The sequence below is a fragment of the Camarhynchus parvulus genome, chromosome 6, assembly GCF_901933205.1.
Source record: "Camarhynchus parvulus chromosome 6, STF_HiC, whole genome shotgun sequence".
NCBI lineage: Eukaryota > Metazoa > Chordata > Aves > Passeriformes > Thraupidae > Camarhynchus > Camarhynchus parvulus.
The window spans coordinates 17,985,575-18,010,187 of NC_044576.1; the positions used below are offsets into that span (position 1 = coordinate 17,985,575).

The 24,613-nt window shown below is 44.6% G+C and overlaps 1 protein-coding gene across 1 annotated transcript; it reads right to left on the reverse strand.

Annotated features, from left to right (window-relative positions):
• Positions 1-209: 209 nt before the first annotated feature.
• On the reverse strand, positions 210-18,363 carry DRGX (dorsal root ganglia homeobox). The gene is made up of 6 exons (XM_030951445.1): positions 18,269-18,363; positions 15,483-15,580; positions 15,115-15,216; positions 12,456-12,628; positions 12,034-12,146; positions 210-2,140 (listed from the first exon to the last, which is right to left on the reverse strand). Exons 1-6 carry the CDS (start codon positions 18,300-18,302, stop codon positions 1,875-1,877), a joined length of 786 nt encoding a protein of 261 aa, XP_030807305.1. The 5' UTR covers positions 18,303-18,363; the 3' UTR covers positions 210-1,874.
• Between the last annotated feature and the right edge of the window lie 6,250 nt (positions 18,364-24,613).

Below are 24,613 nucleotides of genomic sequence, written 5' to 3' on the forward strand. Positions count from 1 at the left end.
CCACCCACAGTTCAGCAGAGCAGCTCCTGAAGTACAAAAGCAGACCACAGGCTACTGTATGTTCCCCTCCCTGTATTAGGACAGTTAAGAATCCCCAAAAGAAACGCACTATGTGGCAGAAGTAAAATAAAATTACTCCATTTGATGCATGTGGGCTCTGCCTGACTTTTTTTTGTTGTCTGACAGAAGGACAAACCCAGCAATGCCCTCTCTGCTGGCTCGTGCCCAGAAGACACAAACTCCACTCTGAGGGTGCCTGGTACCCTTGGCTCCTCCACAGTGATGCTGCTGGGTGCTGCCAAGCAACCCCAGGAACACCAGGGCTCCCACCCTTTGAGTGGGTGCTGACATCAGGCCATGCCTCATGGAAAGGAAGGTGTGCACCAGGCAGTATGAAAGGGTCCTGTGAGCCCCACAGAGGTCTGTGAAATTTATGGGCTGAAATCACTTACATGGAGGAGACAAAATTCTGCTGCCAACCTTACTCAGGAATGCCTTTCCAAGCGCATCCCCAAACCTGGATCCTGTGAACAGCCAAACAAACCCTGTGCTGAGCACATTTCAGGAGGTCCTCAGCACAATGTGCAGGATCAGAGGTGACAGGGATCCTTCCACTAGCCTCCATGTTACTTGATCAAAATTTCAGAAAGGTGGTTTCAGCCTGTTTTCCAGGGACACCTGTGGACAAGCCTAAGGAATCTGCAAATGGCACCTGGAAACATCAAGTCCAACTGCCTAAGTTTAAACCCTCACATACAGTTCCCATGGGAAAAAAAAAGTGAGATTAAAATGGCTGCTCTTCAGATCTAAGTCTGCTTTGCTTTGAGGAGGTTTGGGTGAGACATAAGACTAAATTTACTAAGGCATCAATTTCTCCCTTGCACTGTTCCCAGTCTGTAATAATTAGTATCTTTTCATATCTAGATTCATTACAACAAGCTTTCAGTAAATGGAATAGTATAAATTTGGATGGCATAAAGGGATATCCCTCCAAGCTTTATTTCCTCCTTATTAAAAATAAAACATGGAAAAACATATTTGCAGTCTTGAAATGAGGGATTATTTTTGTCTTCCAGTCTCTTTTTCCAAGACAATTATGTCAAAATACCCCCAGCTTTGTGCAGATCTAGACACAATTCACTTTCCATTAAATACCAGCATTACTGTTTGAAGCTGTGAATGCCACTCTGAAGTCATGTGTTTTTCATGTCTAATGCAGCGAATGGCAAGAGTAATTCACCAATGTTCACACAGAGCCTAGTGCAAGGGTTTTAGTCACAAGTAAACTCATCTCAGCAACTTTCCAGTAATCTATGGATGAGAAGTTTCACCTTCAGAGAAAAGAAAAAAGAAGAAAAAAAAAAGAAGATTTTTGTTCTATTTTCTGCTTCTCTTACACCTGGATTGCCTGGGATAGGTTTGGTTGAAGTCAAGTGCCTCCAGAAAATAGCAGGCCAAATTGGGATATACCTGGACATTCCTTCCCCTCTGTTGTGAGCAGTGGAGTAACTGGTGCCTGGGTACATCTCTTGCCCCAGAACTCACATCTGGAAGTGATGTGTTGCTTCCAACCATCCATTTCACACAGGATGGGAAGTCGAGATGTGCAGGAGCAAGCCAGGATCTTTTCAGTGTCCCTGGGATGTATGGGGCAAGGGGGGAATAAAAACAGTTTCACCAAAGTTTCCAAACACAGATAGTGCTGATAAATCAGGGAAACGAACCTACAGCGACACAAGAAAAGCAAGGGTGCATGAAAGGCAGCCAAAGAGGCCGCTCAGCTGTGCAGGTCCCTGGTGGCCCCTGACGTCCCACTGGGCACGGCCACACTGCAGTTCACCCTGTGGCAGGGCACGGGCGGCAGAACTCCGCTCTCATACGCTCTTCTCGCCCTCCATGTGCTCCTTGGCTGCAGGGGGCTGCTTGTCCTGGCTGCCCTCGGGGCCGGGCTTGGCGGGGGGCGTGGGGCTGCTGCTGGCGGCGGGCAGCAGGTTGGCAGACTGCAGCACGGCCTCCGAGTGCTCGCGCGCCTTCATGCGCAGCGCCGCCACGCTGGCCGTGCGGTTGCTCTGGCAGCCGTAGGTGGGCAGGAAGGACAGGCCCATGGGGTCTGGAACGCAGCACGAGCACAGCGGGCTCCCTGGGGAGGAGGGAGAGAAGCACAGTCACTGCTGGGGAAGCTCATGGAAAACATCTCTTCCCTCCATGGTCGGTCTGATGAGGACAGAGATGGGGTTGACCTTTAGTGGGAAAACAGGTGTTCTCTGGATCACTAGGGCTAGAAAACCCATCTCCTGTTCTGCTGATCCTTCTGTGAGAAGGATCTTACACTGTGAGTCATCCAGGGTGACAAACAGAGTGCAAGAGGGAAGTAGAGACAGAAGTGAGCAGTGAAGTTCAGATCACACATGAGATTTCCCTATAAGCAAGGCTCAGCTCAGTCCCTCCCCTCATATCAAGCTGCTGTTCTGTGGCTACCATCAGCCCCATGCTGAACGTGTTCCCTGCCCTCCACCTGCACACTGAGCCTGATCAATGTAGGCAGCAGTATTTGGTGAGTGAGCGTAGGGGTTCTGTCACTCATCTTTGCCTGAAAGTTTACAGCAGAGAGAAAGGTGAAAATATTCCACGTTATGATGACCTTCTCCTATCTCGCTGTAAAATGAGATACTTTCTCTTGGCAAAGCCCCTGCCAACTACTGACACCATGTCTACCTGCAAGAGTCCATTCTACCTTTACCCATTCAGTGTCTGTGCTGCTTCAGGGTGACACCTCAAAGAGAACAGCCTCAGAAGTGAGCCAAAGCTACCTAAAGCTGCTGCTGTGATACAGCTTTAGAGTCCCATCAGGAGAGATGGGCCAGAGCATCTCTACCCTGTCATTTGAGACATGTGACTGTTCCAAGCAGGCAGGGAAACACTGCAGCACAGATGGAGTGATTACTCTCTCTTGAAGCCAAAACCTTCCCTGCAACCCACTGACAGAGACAGTCCTCACTCCACCAGCTGCTTTCCTGAAGCTCTTCCTCTGGTTTCTCTTTGATAATGCTGGAGCTTGGGCCAGTTTCCAAACAAGCACACCTGGAAGTGTAGGTTGATTACTGGGCAGGACATGCAGTCCATCCAAAACCCACGCTGGTATTCAGCTTAGAGGCATCTATTGAATGATGGAGAATGTGACAGAGTGGGATGGGGAGGCAGGGTGGGATGCCTGAGCTACTTCTTGTACTTACTCTTTGGTTAAAAAAACAGACACCATTAGTCACCACGTTTCCAGGGGTCTTAGAGGCCACACCAGCTCCACATCCTCATGTACACCCCTGGCAGAAGCCTGTCTTTGCTGATATGCAACCTTTCAACAAGAAACAGCCCAGCCAACTACTGGCACCCACACATCCTGACACAATGCAGTATCTTCCCCTGATCTTTCCAAGCCAAGGACTTGCTTTAATTTCTGCAGTTAATATTTGAGTTAAATGGCTCATGACTAAGTGATAGAACTAATAACCTCCAGAGTTTTACGCTTCTGTTCTTGGTAGCAACGGGTCAGCACCCATCTGCTAGGAATGAAGGCAGACCATTGTTTGTTTTTGAGATGTTGGCAAGACTTCTCCACAGCAATTGTCAGAGATTTGTGGTTGCCAGTAACATTCAGGAAAAAGTATTCCTTGCATTTAAAAAAAAAAAGGCATCTACAAAGGACAGCTTATTAATATAAATTGAAAGAACCCTTTTCTCTTGTAATACTTCTCTGATAAAGCATATGATCAGCAGACCAACATTTTCATGGGTCCAGGCATTTAAGCACAAGCAAGTTTCAGCACTTGACTAAAATCCTCTGCTTCTCTTGCTTTTAGCTCTAGGAAGCTCAGTCTTGAATTCTGTGGCTGTTTTGAGCGGGTCAGAAGGAGGGTTTATAATAAAATCTACTCAGTAACACAACTTACAGTTTTTGCCACCACCAGCCACACTCATAAAGTAATTTTTTTGCCCCATTGAATCACAGCCACTGTTTTAACAAGAGGGAGGAGAGGCTCTTCAGAGTCCCTGCAGTTTGCAGTAGGTTTTTTGCACCAAGTCCCACTATTCTGCTCAAAGATAGGGGAGCTGGGAGGCCTGCAGGACCATCAACTGCCTTTGCAGTGCTGCTTTCTAACACAAACTGAATGAGGCTTTCAAAGATAGCTGTTCAGCTCCCAGGCAGAGGGGAGGGCTGGCCTGCAGTGCCTAATGCAGGACTGAGCACAGACATTGCTTAGTGGGAGGTGGGGAGAAGTGGAAAGCAGTCTTCCTCTTTTTAAAAAAGCAGGAATCGGCTCCATTCCCTAAGAATAATTTTCATTCCATTGTTAGAGGAATAAAATATTTATCAGTATTCAGTACCAGCCTAAGATCTTTGCTTAATAATTTGCCCTGATATTACCTAGTGGCTCTGCAACCTGAGGGTGCAGTTACCTGTGGCGGAAACAAAGCTACCTCTAGCAATAATTCACCCATAAACCATTCCTTTCATTTCCACTGATGTTAAAATACTTGCAAACAGCTCACATATGAAAAAAAAGTAAAGTAAAAATCATCATTTGCTCCAGGGTCCAGCTAGAATAGAGGAGAAAAGGATTTAGCCCTGTTCCTTTTTAGTGTATGTTGTAAAGAAGGTTGGCTCTACCTTACAATCATCTGAATCTGCAGATAATAAGTCCAGTGAAATGTACTGGACTTTGCCAGCACTAAGCCAAGGCCAACACTGGGACACTCAGGAGTCCAAGGTCTCCACCTTCCCATCAGTCACCAGAAAAGTGACAATGACCAAGACAGAGGCATCCATATATAGCAGGCAGCAGTAGTTTTTAATATCTTATGGCAGTAGCCCTGAGCCCACAGTGGGAAAGGGATTGTTCCTACTTATTTCAAATCTTCAGAGGACTTCAGGCATCCAGCTCCCATCAGAATCAGTGAAGGTTAAGCCATCAACCCTAAATCTTGATGCAGCCCCCACCAACGTCTATGACAATCTGAGATTAGTTTATCAGGATTTGTATCAAGTTGCTGCAATATGGACAGGGCACTGTTTGCTTTCTTTCAGGAACTTACTGCCTTCTGTACACAAAATTAAAATACGCAATTAGATTTCCATTAACTTACAGCAAATTCTGCTGGATTGATCAGAACCTCCTTCTATTCCTATATGAGATCATGCTTTAAATGCCCAGCCTGAACATAAATACTTAATGTAATAAATACAGTCTGAAATATTTGATCCACTTGGCAGTTTAATTGATCTACTACAGAGACTGACAGGAAAAATTAAATTAGTTTTGTCTTGTCTCTGCCAACATCACATTTAAATTGTAACAATATTTGATCTACACTTTTCGTTGTGGACTCTTTTGTGCAGTTCTATGGTTCAGTTTAAGGTGGGAAGAGAGGGATAGGAGTGGGGAACATGCTGATACATAAACATCAATATAAATTTTTAAATATGCATTTTGTGTTTCAAGTCAAGGGCTTAAAGAATTTAATAGGTAGTCTTTCCAAAAGGCAAACTCCACATTCCTTTCCTCTTTCATTATTTGTGCATATCAGCATTTGATATGGACAGCTGAATTACAACCTGACATGGAGGGAAGGAAAGAAAAAATCCCATCTAACATTCCCATATCTCAATGTATGATGTTTAATTTTCAGAGAAAACATTATGTTTTATTTAATTATTGTTATCTTCTCATGGTAGTCACATTGGTTTGCTTCAGCTCTAATCCCTTTCATGAGGATTGAAAGGTCAACAACAATTTCAAGATTGTAGTGTTGATTACCAGTGGGAGCTGAGTCAATGGGAGGTCCCTCTTGCACTTCACAGATGACACCAACATTCTGTCAATCAAAGCCTAAGTCAAAAGTAGGAAACATAGAAGTGACTTTATTCAAATCTTCTTGAGCTCTGAATCAGGAAGTTCAGAACAAGAAAAGGATGAACTCAATCCTGAAATGGAGAAGCAGCAGATGGTCCCAGTTTAATTTGGGGTAGCCTCAAGGCTGCTGGAATTATACTAGATGGTTTCTCCTTCTACTGAGAAGCTGGTTAAGTGTGGAAGGTACCCTGTGCTGTCCAGAGGCTGGAAGAGCGCTTCAGAGGTGACAGCAGAATCCAAATGTTATAATTTCACATCTCCTTGGCTGTGACCCCTCTCTGCCCAGTGGAAACAACAAAGAGCTGATGATCTGGCTCAGATGTTCCATCATCAGGAGCCTTTTCGTCAAAGTAACTCAACACTGGAACTGGAGGATTTCATCCTCCTTTATTTGTGCCAATAGTACTCTCAAAAAAAAAAAAAATTCAGAAGCCAAGACTTGCCTGTTAGGGCAGGAAGGCTGGCAGCAAAGCCCGCAAAAAAGCTGGGAGAACAGAACCTGTCCTTTGAATGCTGTCAGCTTGGCAACCTCATCAACAGGAACCCCTGCCCAGCCAAGGTCCACTTGGATCAAGATTTAATCAAGATTTGTCCTGGAGGAACAAGACAGCACCTATTTCCTACGCATGTTCTTAGGGCTCCAAGTACCTTTGTATTTCCTAGTGAAAAAGACTAAAGATCTCTACCTGTGAGGTAGGGCAGTGCTAAAGCTGGGGACCTGTGATATGGGAATCAAAATAATTTTCTCTTTGTGTGTGCATCTGCAGCAAGCTAAAGAAATGTTTTAGATTCTCTGAAGTCAGAGTGGCAGATAAACTAAGAAAAATGCCAAGCAAACCCACTTAATATATTGACTGTGTTACATCAGAAAGTCAGTAAATCCATAATCAAGAATGACACTGAAAATAAAAGACTCCAAAAGTTTTATTCTCATCCCCAGTCTTACGGTAAACATGGGAGCTTCAGTTCAGTAAACACCAGTTCAAGGGTGAGTTAGGTCCTTGAACACTTCTTTCATCACCTTGGCAATGGGAATTGCCCAACGGAACTGAGCAAATTCCCTCCATCTTTCCATAATAGCAATTGAAATGTAATGGACGGGCAGTTCTAGTTATGTTTTAGGGTTTTTTTCCTGGGTACTGCAATTAAGCCTCCCTAATATGAACAGCAACCACAGTAGCAGCAAACCATAAAAGAGCCTAATCACCAGTGGCCTGCAATACCCATTTGGATGTGCATAATACAATCGTGCTTCTCTCTCGGTGGTGTGGGGGTGCCGTGAAAACCAACTGAGCTATAACTTGCACAGAGAAGAGCTGTGGGTGAATTATGAAAGTAATTCCCTGGCAAGTGTAATTATTTCTCTCCTCATACACTTCACTCATCATGGGTCTGGGGAAATTTCAGCGGAACGTAACAGACACACTCTTGGCCTCAGCCACCAGAATGGCAGAACACATCCGCTGAAAAACGGAGATTCTTGTTTACACCCATTAATAACATCTTCTGCATTAATGAATTGCATTCATGCTGTCATCCATTAAGAAGGTACTTTGAGGTCTCTCTCTGCACAGAACACTAGCTTCTCCAGATGACTCTATAGTTATATAGCCCATAAATAAAACAAGTATTTTCCCTCCATCTTTGAGGTCTGCAATTAAATCTACTAAATGGACTGCAGATTCCTGGCTTACAGTAAGTGTTTCATCTTAGAAGATCATGGAACTGTCGAAGTCACCACGATGAAGTAGCATAGTTGTCAAATCAGGGCAATTTTAGAGAGTAATGAACATCAGAAATTTCATCTCTGCGAGTCAACCTTTTCCTCATTATGGCCAGTGGTGAAGTACTAAACCCCTGAAGTAGGAAACACTGTATACCCCAGAAATTATGATGTTGTGCTAATTTTTCAAATGAGGAATTGTATTTCCTGACAGAATAGTACGTAGGGAGAGGATACAGTGGTTAACAGATGTTTGCTATTGAGTACAGCCTCCAATGTGCTAAACTCTAGAGAGACAGGAGACAGGAAAATGTCTGTTGTATTATTGAGCAGAGAATATTCAATAGAAACAGAGAAAACTATCCAGTGATAATATACTCTTCTCTGGAAAAAGTCTATATTCTGAATAACAGTTTTCTTTGCATAGTATAGCCATTCCATTTTATTAACAGAACATCCTGTAGTGCCAATATCCTTGCTTTGATGGAAAAAAAAAATCTTGGTTTCAGAGACAGCAGAGTTCATGGGGCATAGTGCCATAGTGCTTAGGGAAAATAGCTTTCTTCTCATTCATCAGAGCAGACCTGGTCTCATGCTCCAACAATATCCCTATATCCTAGAAATGGCACATGGGGGGTCCAGAGCCACATGAGGCAAGCCTAACATGCTCTTCACAGTCCTTCCAAAAGCAAAGTTGCCGTCTTAGTCCCTGCTCCAGACTCAGTTGTCTTAAGATTTCCTATCTCTTGCAGACCAACTTCACCCTCAGCTATTACATCCTTATATTACAAATTAGATCCCAGAATCTTGTGGCCTAAGCACTTTATGTAGCTCTGGAGACCTGGGTCTGGAGCCAAGCAAAGTCAGAGAAAGAGAAAGAGAGGTTTTTTCTACTAAAGATGAAGAACTCTCAGATGACAGAAGGAAAATGGTCCCTGAGAGCATAAAATAATTATTAATTACTTACATCACCATCATCACTTGTTATTCACTGTATTGATTTTGTCTCCTTCTAAAGCATCAGTCAAATATTATTCACCAACACCAGCAAGTGTTGTCTCACAAGTCCAACAAAACACATCTTGTCTCCTCAAAAGATTAAGAAAACAACCTACACTTCCTAGTAGAACCTGATGTGCTGAGAGTGCTCTTTTTTTTTGCAGGCAGCTCTTATGGCTGTACTGAAGATGTGATTCCCTTTACTGGCCAGGATTGTTCTCCCAATGGTGGGAATATATATCTGTTTACAAGATCCATATAGAGGAGCTGCATTGTGTTTGATACTTGCATAGAAGAAAGCAGGGCCAGGCATCCTTTCATAGTGAAATAGTAATTTGATTCTGGAGAAACTATTTTGCTTTTAAAAGCACAGAGAATTCCTGGTCGTTTCAAAGCATGGCTGACACAAGACAAATACTGGGAAGATCTCTCAATTATTTCACTCTTTAATAAAATTTGCAAAATTTTGGAAAAAACTTTCTGTTTGCTGGGTTTTCCCTTATCCAAACAATCCAAAAATCAAGCAGCTCATAACTTTATGCCCTGTGCTGAGTTTTATGGGATTTGTGTGACATAAAGTCCTATGCCTCCAGACTGACTGTGGCAGAGTTCTGGCATCATTTCTGCAGCAAAATGCAACTAGATTTTCAAGGGAGAGGCTTAGTTCCCTTAATTAAGATGTATAAGGACATATACTATTGCCTATGTGCACACAGCTCCTGTCTCAAATGGAAATGAGAGTCAAACAAACTGAACTGAGCATATGACAAAGTCACATCAAGGTTTTGTGGACACTGTGTCTCCCCTTGTCCTTTCCTTCCTTCTCACAACCATTATCTTTTCCTCCAGACTGACGCATGAGTTTGGTTGTGCTCTCAAATGCACTGTTTAGATGAACATCACTGTTTAGATGAAACATCATTTACCTGGAGTTTCCATACCAAAGAAAAGCAAACTGTGCATTAGGCCTGTGATACCTTTGGTCCATTGAGAAGATCCAGAGGTTGCCCTGGTCACCAGTTAACAGGACCAAAACTCAGTGACTGCTGTGCACAGCTCTACCCCAGCCCAAGGGCATTACTCTTGAAGAAATGGGGAAAGAGGAACTTGTGGAGATGGGCCAAAGAAGGAGGACACAATACTCCATATATCAATGCCACAAGAGAGATGTTACAATTATTCTCTGCTTCTATATATCAGATTTGGTCCCTCATATAATGATAAATTCTTCCCCCTTAATCTCACAGCCAGAATTTGACATTACTAAGACCTAGCAGCAGAGCTGGCAGCAGAAGAAGAGCTCCCCTCAAAGCAGCAGCTCAGACTACCAGTCCCTTGCCAGGATAACAATGCACTGACAGGCACACACAGCTCCTGGTAGGTGCATACAGAGATGTGCAAATCTGTAACTGCATTTCATAAAATCAAAATATGCTACTTTATCCCAGTTCCCTTGCATGTACCTGGAGATTTCTAGTGCCAGGCAAGAAATATAAAGCAGACATTTCAGTAATGAACTGCATGTCTAACTGACAACATCCACCAGGACAATAGGCAGGCATCTGATAACTGGCCATTCCTATACAAATTGTATAAATAAAAAATCTCTATTTACAGTTTTTTTCAGGGTCATTGCCTCTTAGTCTGGGCAACTGACTATTTAATACCTACAAAAGATTCAGGAATAGAACTTTTTCTCTTTGCCTGCCCCTAGGCTGTAAAACTTCAATCAAGCAAAAAAGAGCAAATTATTCATTTCTCAATTTATTGGCTAAGCTGTAAAATCAAAGAAAAGAGTATCAGGAAGTCTTCCAAATAAAAAAAACTAAAAATAAACAAACAAAAACAACAACAACAAAATCCAACCTCAAACAAAAAAAAAAACCAGCTAAAAATACCAACCCCTCACAACAATTTTTTTTTTTATGTCATTTTGCTTGGCTTTGTTTATTTGGGCAATTTTTTCTTAAAATTTAACTACATTTAAACATGAAACCGGTGAGAACATATATTGATGCATTTAATTTGAAAATGTTTGAATGTAAACTGTAAGGAAAAAAGCCCCCTTTACTGTCATTGAAATTATTCACTGAACACAATTCTATTTCCACACTTTTCAACCTGTCTGGGACTACAGTTAACAGTGAAAAATTTCTTTGCCTGAAAAATTTCAGCTTAGCTACTCCAGAGAGGCTTCCCAATGGAAAAAGTCAAAATTTGCAGCCCCAAGACTTCATGGGGCAGAGATCAAGAGGACTCAGGCACTCTAAACACCTGCTGCCCACCCACAGGTGACAATTAGCCTTTAAGTTTTAGGGTTCAGGTCACACCTGTGTGTCCTTTCTTGATTCAAAATTCCAGCTCTCACACCTACCAAAAGAGCAGTAACTGTGTGATGTGTTTGGCTTCAGCTTTTTTTGAGACAGGAGGGAAGGGGGTGCAGGGGGCAGTACACTGGACTTAACACAGAACTCACTCCAGGAATTCAGCTTGGCAGTGCTGATTTAACTGGAAATACAAGCAGCGTGAGGTATGCCAGAGGATACAATGAGATGTATTAGAAGACATTTTTCTTTATAGTGGTGGTCCTTTAACTGAGAAACTTGCCTCACAAGTTCTTGCAGCACATTGGGACACGGAGTAAATGTATGTGCTTCTTTGTGCTTGGCACTGCTATGAGGCTTTGCATCCTATAAATCTATAAATTGAATTCATCCTGCTTACACTCTTAGTCTTATAAATTGTTAGACTAAGAACAGCTAATGGATGAGTAGGTGATTTATTTTTAAAAGTTGCATACTGCTGCTGGATACCGAAAGTACATAGACACGGGATGTACCCTTCCTGAAGCCGGGGTCCCAGGTAATGGGGAATTACTTTGTATCCTCCCCTGTCCCCAGGAACATGCTTTATTCAAGTTCTCAAAGGGGACCTATTGTCCAAGAAGAGAAAGGTCTGGATTGTGCAGAGATGCACTGCAAAGGAAACCACATGCAAAGAGCGGATGAGGCATCAGTAATGGTGCCAGGTACTACATAATGCACAAGGATGTATATAACTAATTTATTAGAATAAATTTAAGCCTTAAAAAAAAAGCATATGCAACAAAAACTCCAAAGGAGCAAACCCTACCTGTCTTACTCCTTCAGAGAAAACCTGACCTCACAAAAAGTAGCTCTCAGAGTAAAATGAAGGAATTTTGCCACAAATGATGCTACAAGATACTATAGGAGACTCACTTCAGTATGTGTAGCACTGGTCAGTGCAAATACTGCCAGCCTAAACAGAAAGAGGGGTCTGCCATTTCCCAAAGGTTTCCCCACAGAGAGCAGTGGTACCATGCCACTTAGCTTGAAAGGGATGCTCTTTGATCTTACTCCCAAGTAAAGTAAAATAATTTACCTTTTAGAGAGGCGACGTGGGATAAAGCTTGTGCATAGGTGGCTGTGTTGAGAAGAGTCCCTGGCAGGCAGGAAGGGAAGAAAGGTCCTGTAGGACCCACTGCTCGGCTCAGGCTGACGGAGAAAAGAAGACAAATTCCTTACAAAACCAGAACCCGCTGATTGCATTTGTGCATGCACTCAAACTCATTGGTGGTGTCTCAGCACACAACTAGATGTGACCCTGGCTGGATAACACCAGTCTCCCACAGCCACCAGCTCCTCAGCTTCTCCACAGGGAACAGTGGATTGCACAAGAAACACCTCATTTTCGAAAGATGATACCTCTAGGTCAAGGCGTAGCAGCAAATCTGCACATACACACATACAAGGCAGTCTTGCCCCACAGACAGGAAGGCAGATGATATCATATATTACTCTTACCTCTGCTGGATTTCCAGACCCTCTTTTTTATTCCTGGTTTGGTCTGTTGGAGAAGGGGAATTTAAATTCCTTGCAGGAGGTGCCACCTCAGCCATGGTTTCCTTGGAACCCTCTTGGTCAGAAGCACCCCTCTCTGTTTTTCTCCATTTAGCCCTTCGATTTTGGAACCACACCTGGAGCAGGAGAGCAATCCTAGGTGAAAACCAGGTTTAGCCAAATGTGAAGCAAGGAGATTGTAAATTGTTACTCTAGTCAAATCTGTCATTTACTCGTTTGGCTAAATCTTCCTCTTATTTTGTATCCCCATTGCTATTCTAGTTGAGTCTCAGGATGACATTTGTATTTATAATATTTCTGCATCTGGAAAGCAAGCCAGAAATGTCTAAAGACATCCAAAAGGCATGTCACAACAAAAATTTAGAGTTAAATACATATCTAAGTACTCTGATGAAAACATATATAAGTCTTTAAATCAGCTGCTGCTAGAATCAGAGAGGTCAGAAGTGAAAAGATGTGGATCTGACCATCTTATCCAGCCCATTTTCTGGAGAGGGCTGATACTGGCTGTTCTTCCTCTCACGGCCAGTCTGCTTTCAGAGGACTCAAAAGCAGATAGGTACTAATTTTGGAACATCATCCTGCAGTTTAATAATGTTTTTGTGCAACTGCCCCAACCTCAGGCCACACTATGAATTTAGAATAGAATGCCAATTTCCAAACCTTTTTTTTCCCCCATATGCAAAACAAATATTCATATTCTTGATTTTTTTCTGATTATTAGTCTGAAAACTTTTTTTTCCTATTAACCTAGGAGCTGATATGCTGAAAGTACAATGTTTGAGGTGGCAAATGCCAAGCCTCTCTGGAGGTCAGGAAATCCACATTTTAATACATGAATTCAAGTATAGGCGAGATTGTTGTTCTTATTATTCTTCTCCTTCTCCAATTGCATTTTAGTTAGCTGCCTTTTAATTGCATGTATCAGCAAACATTGAATAATGATTTTATCTATATTCTAAATTTAGAGCAGTTAAATGCAAAGCAAAATGCAGACACTTTCTTGTGTCTTAATTGAATGAAGGTCACAGCTATAACAATATTTAATTGAGCTATTTTTCATTATCATATTTTAATGACTTTGCACTGACAGTTCGCCTGCTTCTGAGGAAAGAGCATGATGAAGTCGTTTATTTCCCTATTTAGTTATTGTTTGACAACATCATCTTCGATTAAGACTCTGCTTTATAGCACATTAATCATATTTGAATGAGCAAGGGGTATAATGTAAACATATCTCCCATCCTCTGTGTTTCCCCATGTCCCTGCATGAAAGCAGGCTAAACAAATGCTTGCATCTATTGTCTGTTTGCATAATAGCCAACAACAAGGCTAAACACCCGTCCTCAGCAATCTAATTGTCACCACCCCTATCTCACCCTTGCACCTTTCAGGAAGAAGTTATGATCTTCCACTTCTGAATGCTCAATAATTGTCCCATTTATCTCAATTTGCAGTTCAGTCTTTAGGCACCAATAGCCAAAATGGCATTTTTTATTATTTTTTTAAGTCAGTACCTACAATGCAGTGGTAAAAGGAGATTTTCATTTCCAAATAATAATCAGTTTAATTTGCCCGCATATGACCAATGATTCATGTTCAGATTTAATAATCAGGATCACATAATCTGATTATAGGAGAAATAATTTGTTTACAATCCCCAATTTACTGTGGTGAATTCCATTATCTCTCTCCAGCCATTGGGTTTTAAGAGATACTAACATGACCCTAGGGAACAAAAGGCAAGCTATTATATTTCCTACAATTAGATCTTTGCATAGTCTTAACCCCAAGCACCTAAATTAAAAAAAAATAGAAGAACACCGTGCAGAAAAGTCCCATAAATAAAAATGAATGCATAATCGTGTTCAAAAAATGGTTTGCAACTCTGTTGTGGATGCCTGAAGAGTTATAGGGATCCATCCCTGATGACTGCAGCACTGCTTCTCTTAGCAGAGCACCTACACATACATATGGACTGGATATGGAAAAACAAACATATGGAAAAAAAGGAAAGAAAAAATAAGGAAAAAGGTAAGGAGAAGGAAGAAAGGAAGGGCTGGAAAAGTGTGGCTGTGGAAAGAGTAATCATGGTATTTATTGGATCACATTAAAGGTGTGGGAATTGCTCTGCAGGCTCTTTATCTGCCTAAATTAAGTGTTTAGAAAGAAGGCAAAAGGGAGAAAAGTTGAAGAGGTGCAGAAGCTTTCTTCCTGGCAGCTGGGCTCCCTGCAGTTGCCTAACCCCACTGCTCGACAGTGGTCATAGCTGCTTTGGAGAATCACGTCTCAGCTTTTTTCTCTGCACCACGCCCCCCCTCCAAAAGCAAGGAAATGGATGTGCATTGATGTAATTTAGTACCTTGGAGACGCGGACAAATTAGTGTAGAACATTATCACTAGTTAATTATGAATGACCGATTAATCAACCTAATCTAATATTCCACATTATGTTGATGTTATTAAAGTGCATCATGAAAATGACAGATCGTCTTCATTTGCGTTCTTTGGCCAAATGTGCACTCTGCAGTCATGATGTCAAAAAAAAAAAAAAGTTTGCCAGTTTGAATATCCGAGTTAAGTAATTCCCCAGGATGTTTACCTGCACCCTGGCCTCCGTGAGGTTGATTTTCAGAGCCAGCTCTTCCCGAGTGAACACATCGGGGTAGTGGGTTTGAGCAAAAACGGCTTCCAGGGCCTCGAGCTGATGGAGGGAAGGAGAGAAGAGATCTGTGAGGGATCCGTGAGGATCTGGCCGCCCCACGGGGGTGTCTGCCAGGCATGGATGAGGAAAACGGGGCCACCGAGGCAACAGGGCAGGCAGGATGGGCTGGCATGGCACAGGGCATGCGGGAAGGAGGCTGGGAGCCGGCAGGGAGCAGGCATGGGGGAGGCAGGGAGCCAGTGTGGTGCAGGCAAGCAGAGGGCAGTGGGTGCCGAGGCCGGGGGCAGAGGGAAGCGGGCTCCTACCTGCTGCAAGGTGAACGTGGTGCGGTTGCGGCGCTGCTTCCTTCGCAGGAACCCGTCGTCGAAGTCGCCGGCGGAGTGACCTCCGAAGGGGGCAGCGCCTGCGGGCCGAGAGCCGCGTTAGGGCCGCAGTGCCCCGGGGACACCGGGCCGGGCACGGAGCCGCTCGGGCGGGCAGCGCTGCCCCAGCTCCGCGGGGCCGGGGGCTGCTGCGGGCACCGGGCGGTTCTGCCGCCCGGAGCGCACCCCGGCCCGGGAATGAACATTTTTTAGGCCATTTGTGTTTTTAAAGAAGGAAGAGACGAGGCTTTGGCGCGTGGACAGCAGCTGGCAAAGGCCCTGCCCGTCTGCCGGGGGAGCCCGCGGAAGCCCCTGCCCGGCCGAGGGGGCAGCGGGGCCCTGGCTGGCTCCTCTGCACGCACCCGCGGGAGCGGCCGGACCGGCCCCGGCTGCTCGCCCTGGCTGCCCGAGGAGAGCGTGGGCACGGCACTCGGTGCAGCCCAGCACCGGCCGCTCGGGCACGGCTGAACCGCCGGGAGTGGTTAGCGGGGCTGGGGAGGCCGCCCTGCCCTTCCCCGAGCGGCTTTCGAGGGCCCGACTGGGGCACCGGGGGTTTGTCCCCAGACCGGGGGTCGGGAGAAGGCAGTGTGAATCACGTCCCATGGAGCGGACCCCGGCCTTGCGGCTCCCCCCAGTCACACATCAGCCGTGCGAGCCCGTGTTGAAATGTGTCACTCCCTCTCTGTTCGCTGACAAACAAAACAAAACAGACGAAAAAACCACTCAAAACTTAAACCAAAGCAAAAAATAAAACCAAAGAAATCAACCCCAAACCAAAAAAAAAAAAAAAACAAAAAACAAAAAGAACTGCAAATCAAAAGCCACAAACGAGCAAACAAAACCAAACAAAAATAAAGCCTCACAGAACAGAAAAACACCAGAACCCCCAGAAGTGTTGCTGGGTGTCCCTGGGACCCAACTTGCAGACCTGCCCCTGGGGTGCTCTGGGGTACTCTGGGCTGGAGGTCACCGCTCATCTTGCAGCATCATTTGGAAGATAAACACGGCCCCGAGCCCTCTCCTCGCACAGACCTCACACCGTGTGGGCCTGTGAGAGGCTCATCAGAGAACAAAATACTGTCCCTCAGAAAGTGATCACCTTCCTGCGGCACCGGGCCTCCTCGGCTGCCCAAGCGCTGGCCGGGCAGAGATTTTCTGTTCCCCCTTTGGTTTGGTGATGGGTCGGTGAGGGGGTTTGGACGGAGTTACATATGATTTTATTTTTTTACTTGTGATGCCCAGGGCTGTTTGCACCCTTTGGCAGGACAGATCGCCCCTTCCCCCCGCCCCGCTGCTGCCCGGGCCGTGAGAGCGAGGGGCCGGCCCCGGACAGCGCCGGGAGAGGCTCCAGCCTGCGGGGCCGCTCCCCGCCTCGGGCCGCCAAACACAGGCACCGGCCCCACGCTGCCGCAGAGAAACAAACGTACAGCAAACAAACAAACAAACAAACAAAAACAAGAACACGTTTCCAAAACTGTCTGCCAAAAACAAGCAAACAAAGCCGCCCCAGAGTCCGGGGACACTGGCGAGAGGGACCCTCGCACTGTCCTGGCCAGTCCGGCTCCCCTGTCCCGCCCGGAGAAAACTTTGGGGACTGAATATTCCAGCCGGGATGCACAGACCGGCTTGGGTCCACTGCCCCTGGGAAGCCGTGCTTAAAGAGGGGCTGACCCTCCCCGAAGTGGGATGAAACCGCTGGACCACTTCTTCCTGCCCGCGCCGCCGCAGGGAAAGCCCCTTCCCGCCGGGTGATGCCCGTGCAAGGAGCGGGGTGTCCTGGCCGGGCCGTTTTACGGGGCCGGGTCGCTTTCCCCGCCGTGCAGCCCCGGGGCCCGGCGGTGCTCGGGCACGGCGGGACAGCCCCGCCAGGGGCTGGGGCTGCGCGGCCGCGGGGATGCTCCGCGCACTGCGAGCAGCGGCCGGAGAGAGAGGGGCAGAGGGGCCTGGGCATCTGTGGGGGTGACATGGGGAAATCCTGAAGGCAGACAATTTTTAGAAAGGAAATAAACTACAACAACAACAGCAATAATAATAATAATAATAATAATAATAATAATATAATAATAATAATAATAATAATAATAATAATAATAATAATAAAAGTCTTTAACCAATAATACAAAGAAAAATAATCCTCCCAAATATTTATTTTCCCCCGGTTTTTTTTCCTTTTGTTGTACCTCATTTTTCCCCATCCTCCCACAGAATGTTTGTAAAATAGCATTAAAGATTTATGCGGTCCCTTTGGCTGGAGGGAGGAGGCGTGACCACGTCCTGAAAGTGTCCCGATTACAGCCATGACACCAACATCTGTGCTGGGAGGGGAGAAAAGCATCTCTCTCTTAGCCTGAGGCTCAACTGCGGGATCGCTATCCACAGAGGGGAGGCAGGTGGCAAAATGACGGGGGTGGGGGTGTAAAACCAAGCCCTTTCCAGCAGGAATCAAATTAAAAAAAAAAAAAAAGTAATGCAATCCTTCTTTCCTTCCTGTGACAAGAGGGAAAAGCTAGGAGGGGGGGAGGGGGACAGGGTTGTATTTTCTTAAGGAAAAGGATGCTATTTAGTTGTCTCTCTATAAAATTGCATCTTATCCCAGCACTCATTTGTACGCGACAGTCGCGGCGCAAGTTCGGTCACAGTTTCTCCTTCCGTCCCCAGCGCACCCCCCGCCCACAGACACCTCGAAGTTCAGCTCTTGTACTTACGCATCTCTGTGCGACAACACTCACCCTCTAGCTGCGGGGGGCAGTGGAAGTAGAACATGGCCCTGAGGCTGGGTGGGCGCCCGCTGCTCGCAGCTGCGAGCCCGACGGCGGCCGGCACCGGGGCCAGCCCGCGGGGCGCGGGGCTCCCGCGCAGCCCCCGCACCGACGGACCCGCACCAGCTCCCGGGTCGGGCACCGCGACAGACCGCCGAGGTGCCTCCTGCAGGTCTGAACACACAGAGGGAAAGAACAGACAGGTGAAGAGCCAGAAGAAAGCACCTGAAGAAACCTATTGATAACCCTAACGCCCATCCCGAAGGAAGAAAATAAAGTAGCGTCTGACCCTGTGCAACGAATTAAAATAGCCAAAGGCAGAAAACTCCGTGGTAGGCGTACAGTAATCAGAATCAGCAAAACTTTGTTGGTTTTTTTTTTTTTTTTTTTTTTCCTGCCCGGAATAGCAGATTGTGCCTCTCTTATTTTTCTATTTATCCATCCATCTCTATATCTATCCATCCATCCATCCACCTCTACATGTCTCTATCTCTCTATCTATCTATCTATATCTATCTATCTATCTATCTATCTATCTATCTATCTATCTATCTATCTCAAATATTCCTTTATGGAGAAAATAGTTACATAAAGAAAAAAAATGTTTGTAGGTAAGATTGAACGGCTTAAAAGAAAATCTAAATTATTCAGCCAAAATGAAACAGCAATAAAGCTTAAAAGCTGCCTTCTTTTTGAAGCATCCAACACACTGGGAGCTAATGTCCTCAGCAAGGAAAAAAACCCCAAGCAATAACTCAAATTTATATGCAGTCATACTAAAAACAAACAAACAAACAAAAAATCTAGAAGGTACATGAATATAGTAATCCATACCTAAACCGAACAGAAGTAAAAATCACCGGTAAGGTTTGGGGGTGTTTTGCTTTAGAATAAGGCGCTGCGAGTTGTTGGCTGCAGAGACAGAAGGGCTCTGTGGAGTTCTGGAAGTGGCCAGATGTCTTTATATCTGTCTACAACATGCTCTGCCTCTCAGCACTTGCCTTTATAATCTCACGCATAATTGGCCTTAATCTGATTATTTCCAGCGCTGTCTACAGTGAGTAACTTGGATAGGTCTATTGGGCCCTACAAATGGCCCACGTGGTGTGCAGAGCAGGGGGGGTGGAGAGGATGAAAAGAAAAAAACCGTAATTTCTCAGCAAACGCCAGGAATGTGAACGGCAGCAACACAATCCCATTATTTTCCGAGCGCTGGCGCTCCGGGGCTCGCAGACCCCTGCGTGTCCCCCCCGCCCCGGGGTGCCCCGGGGTGCGGGCCGGGGGGGCCCCAAGCGCTGCCGGAGCGCCGGGTAATTGCCGCCGGATGGGTTTTGGGGGGCCGCTCTGCACACGCCTCGCCTTTCCAAGCGATCGTACCACGGCAAAGTTTGATTTTGTTCGCAGCGAGGGGTCTCTGGATTTATGCTCGCTTCCCGTCTGCAAATGATATGCGGCGGGACCCTTCGCAATTACTTTTAAAATGCATCCGAGACATAGGCTCAGCGGAGAGAGATGGCCCTTGCCTCAGCCCGGGTGAAAATTAGACTTTAAAGTACCCAGATGAAATTTTCAAGTCAGGGACGTGGGATTGGATCAAATCACATAAACTGCAAAAAAAGCAAGTATAATGGCGCATAATTGGTTCTGTAATAGCATTACACAAGGATAATAGCCTGTTATGGCCCCCTGCACATTAAGTGCTTCCCTGGCGTAAAGCCTTTATGATATTAAAGGGGGAATATAATGATATTTTGGTTATTAAATGCGTGTAATTAATTTATGCACCACTGAAAATAAAGTTGGTATTATGACCCACTCAAGATGCATCAGAAGATGTAAGTCAGACAACTGTTGATAAGTTCTGGTGTCTATGTTTCGTCTAGACTGCTGATTTTATTTTGGAACAATTGCTTCTCCGGCAGACTACACAAATTTAATATTTTATAAAGATTGTAATGTTCTGTGCAGGAAGGGTGAGCAAATCTACACAGGCTCTCTTAGATCTGATGGGAGTTTAAAGACAGCACATTCATACCAGAGCAAAGGAGATGGATACAGGCAATACAGGTGCAGAAATAGTGATATGGAAGAGATGATGTCTTTGGAAAGTTGATTCTGTACATATGATCTCATTAAATAAATACTAATAAGCCTTAGAAATATCACCTGCTCTGTCTTTTACATTAGGCATAGATGTGGAAATTCCCCTAACGTATATTCAAGTTGGAGTTATGCTTCCATCCTGTGAAGCATTAATTTAGCAAAGCAAGGCAAAAATTAATTTTACTAGAGATACAAATTGATTTGATCTGATCCTGTCTTATCCATTCACTTATAATTTTAGCACAGTAGTAACAGATGTAGAAGGCTGTCTTCAGGTGTTTTTATATGTTTACATGTCTACACACACACTTTTAGGAATATCTTTGTTTGACAACAGACATTTGCTCACCATCCAGGCAAATCTCTAAGCAGTAAAATATATTACAAATTGAGATGGCTTTTACAGCGCCATGCAAGATCAAAGACCAATGTTCTGAATCTGACTGCACTCGATAAAATAGCAGCACAAGCTTTAGGTCAAGTCACCTTAAAAAGAAGGCCATAACCTAGAGGTACTGCCTGCATCTCTCCTGACAGTATCCCCCTCCTGAGCTTTAAAATCCACACGGGGCCAGTACTGTAGGATCCCTTTGCACAGAGGCAGATGTGCCTTTTCCTTTTTCTCTGACGTTGGGAAGAGATGAGTGAGATAGTGTTTTATCATAAGAACCCCTAATAAAATAATAATAACTTCATTATGGTGCTCTCAGGCCTTGCTCTAGTCAGGGGGCTGCATTGCTGTTTTGGCTCCAAGACTCACTTTCCCCAGCAGTTCGAAGGCTGCAAGTTCAGCGTATTACAGGAGGGGGAGAAGGCGGAATGGAGCACGGGGAAGTGCTCCAAGTTGCTGCTTTTTAAATAGAAGCAAAAGAATCCTGAGCTGGTCGAGACTCAACTTTCTCCCAAGGACCAGCAGCTGCAAAACAAGGAGATAACTAAGCAATATATAATCCCCCACCCCTCGCCAGCTCGGCGTCTGTTTAATTTTAATGCACAGAACGCGGGGCTGACATAATTAAAAGTTAGCGCTGGGGAGTCCTGGGCGCTGCTCTCGGGCGGACGGAGCCCCGGGGCGGCGGCGCTTCAGCACCACGGAGAGCGCCCACAGCTCCGGCCCCGGCCCCGGCCCCGGCCCCGGCCCCGGCCCCGGCCCGCCCGTCCCTCCCCGGGGAACGGCTGCGGGCAGAGCTGCCCCGGCCGCCCTCCGTGTCCCCCTGCTGCAGACGCTTTCCTGCCAGTCTGAGACTACAGTGGAAAAAATATGCAGTAAGTTGTTTGGGATCATGACTAGTATTTCTCGGGTAGTTTCTCTGATCGAGCTACCAAAGCACTAAAACAGGAGTGAAATAACATACAGAGCTACAATATTTCAGGAAAAAAAAAAACAACCTTTTAATGTAAAGGTAAAGTCTCCTTCATAAACTTAATTTTCATTGCGATTATTATTACTGTTGTTATTACTGCGACTGTTGTGACGTCAGTATTAGTTACTAGGTCTGCAAGAAAAAGTCCAAATAAATATAATTCAGGATAGACACTTTACTGATTGTGTCTGTCTTAGAGCAGAACCATTCCTGTGCTGCACACACAAACACACCTCTTATATTTCACCCATGAAAACAAAACCTAGGGCTGAACTGCTGAGCAAAAGCACTGAATGGATGTTTTTCTTGGAAGCACTGAGCTTTGAGGGGATCATTCGAAAGCTCAAGGAACAGCTCAGTTTGATGAAATGGCTCTCCTGCCCCTCCATGTCCAAATGCTTCCTTTCCCGTGATTCTCAATACCTGGCCACAGAAAAAGGCTAGCAGCTAAAAGGTTATTTTATCCTAATTCATGTGCAGTAAAATGTATTTTCCAATTAACCAAATTTGCCGATTTGTCCCGCTTGGACACTCTTATAATTTATAATGTAAAAGTGTTCTTTCTTTATCTAAAGACCAAGGTGACTGCTTTTAATTTTCTGTAACCTCTTTACACTTGATGTTCACCAGACTCATAATGTTAATTGGCTTCATATACGGATCATCAGTTTAATGAAGGAATAAATCCTATGTTGCTTTATGTCCCTCTGTTTTAACAATGATTGCTTTAATGAAGAATGTGACGTGTTTGAAATCAAAGCTGCAGGAGACATTAGAGGTTTTTTTTTAAATGATGACTGAATTGCTTATTTAAAGCTAAAACCATGATGATTTCGTATTTCAAAAGCTTTTCTTTAAATAATTTTACATGGAAAATACTGACACATTCCTCATCACAGAACTCTTTCTTTGCAATTACAGGCAGGGACTGAGAATAGCAGAGTCCTGTAATATAAACACCCCAATTAGGTTATGAAATTATCTCTAAGCTTTTATATCACTGCAGTTTTCATTCAGCGTTTAAGTAAAACTCCCAGTGAGTTATAAGTAGTTATGCCAGCCTAAATAAGGAGTATTTGGGGGTAACTAATAAGCCTCTTTGTCAACCTACTGTATTTCCACTGTTCATGGGTAGATGAAGAAATTTACAGGGGAGAAAGGATTGTCAGCTCATACACAAAAGCTCTAGATTGCTATAGTCTATTTTTCCCCATGGGAATTTTAGGATTTCAGGAGCAAGGGTAAAATGTAATGAAACATGGACTCATAGAGGTAAGGTGACTGCAAATCAGAGCATCAATTAGGTCAAGCTGGAAAGCAGCAATTCGACCCATCTGCATGTGCTAGTTACAGTAGCTACAACAGGTTTAACATGTGCAAAGAAAATGAATTCTGGTAATTGAACTTCTACATTCCTGGTCCCATTTATAGTAAGCCTTCCTTCTCTCTCTTCTTCTGCCTTTAATGGAGACTTCATATACTGGTATGCATATACTGGTATATATTTTCTCCTCATTTGAGAGGTGTTGTTAACAGAACTTACATGACTGTTAGATAAAGGAACATGCAACATCAGAGAGGAAGGTCTCAGAACCTAGACAAGGGCTAAGCAATCAATTGAATTGGATAGAACTTTCATGACATGGCAAAGGAAGTGCATGAGACTGAAAGGGATATTAGCTTAAATTACATACCAACGAGAAGTCATTCAGTATGCCAGGCCTGATCCCATGATTTCTTGTCTTGTTTATGTCCTGGCAAGTGTTATTCAACCCAGGTTGAAAAAAGCTTCATGTATGTACACGCAGACTTTCACCACTGCCCTCCATATAGTTCTCTTAGTGCTGTATGTTTCCCTTCAGAGCTGGCCAGGATCCTATGAAGAGCCCATAATTCACTCTTGCCTTCCCTCTCAATGGAAAACAAGAAGGAACCTTGTGGCACCTCTAGTGGCACACCAGATTAGTCTGCCAGGTGCCTTTCTCAGTATCAGCCACTCTCTGCCTGAAGCTGCGCCTTTACCAAACCTGCGCTTAGCACAGGCAGGGTCTATGCCAGGATGAGGCAAAACAACACTGGTTTTCAGGGGCATTATCTGAGTTTTTAGTGAATATACCATATAAAGGCGCTTCTTCTCAGATAAAACAAGTCTTCTAAGCAAGAGTTTTGAATAAAGACTTCCAAGGGAAGGTCTTTCAGTCTATGGCTTTTGAGGACACAGTTGCTTGGCCACAAACACTGGCTCAGCACATTTAGCAGAAAATAAGATGCAGATGAAGAGTTGATTACAATGTGGATCACAGCAGAAAATCTACAAAGATTTTTAAATACACATGCCAGTTTTGTGCTGCCTGACAATACCATGCAAATTAATGGTTAATCAAGCAAGGTTTCTGTGAGCAGATCTGAACCAGCATATTGGGGTTTATGCTGCTTTGTGTCACAAGGCCTGAATTTACAGCATCAACAAATCGTGGTTTCAGTTAAAGTTTAGTCACTTCTCAGTATCGGGTCATTTTCTCAGGGAAAATCTGCAGCTTCTGTTTTCCACGATAAGGCAGACCATGATCTAGCTCTGAGTAAGGGCAGTTAGTATATGCAAGAATCTAAAGCTGCACACATTCTGTGACAACAGAAAGTTAGCAGTCTCTTTTATTCTATGAATGGCTTCTAGCAGTAAACCCAATAGGAAGAAATGAAACATTTTACTAGCTGCTTTAATTCACAGTTGTCTCATTCACCAAAGGTAAGGCAAATTCACACCTACTAACTACTCTCCTTGGAGGCGGGCTGCACTCCAGGCCAGCAGAGAAGTGGCCTAGGTGTGACATACTTTTGCACAAAGCCA

Excerpts from the sequence above, each read along its gene's own strand:
- DRGX (XM_030951445.1), bottom strand. The coding sequence starts at position 18,302 with ATGTTCTACTTCCACTGCCCCCCGCAGCTAGAGG. Across the intron at positions 15,217-15,482 it reads CCACGTTCACCTTGCAGCAG|CTCGAGGCCCTGGAAGCCGT; the intron begins GTAGGAGCCCGC and ends TCCCTCCATCAG. Across the intron at positions 12,147-12,455 it reads GGTCTGGAAATCCAGCAGAG|CCTGAGCCGAGCAGTGGGTC; the intron begins GTAAGAGTAATA and ends TTTCTCCGTCAG.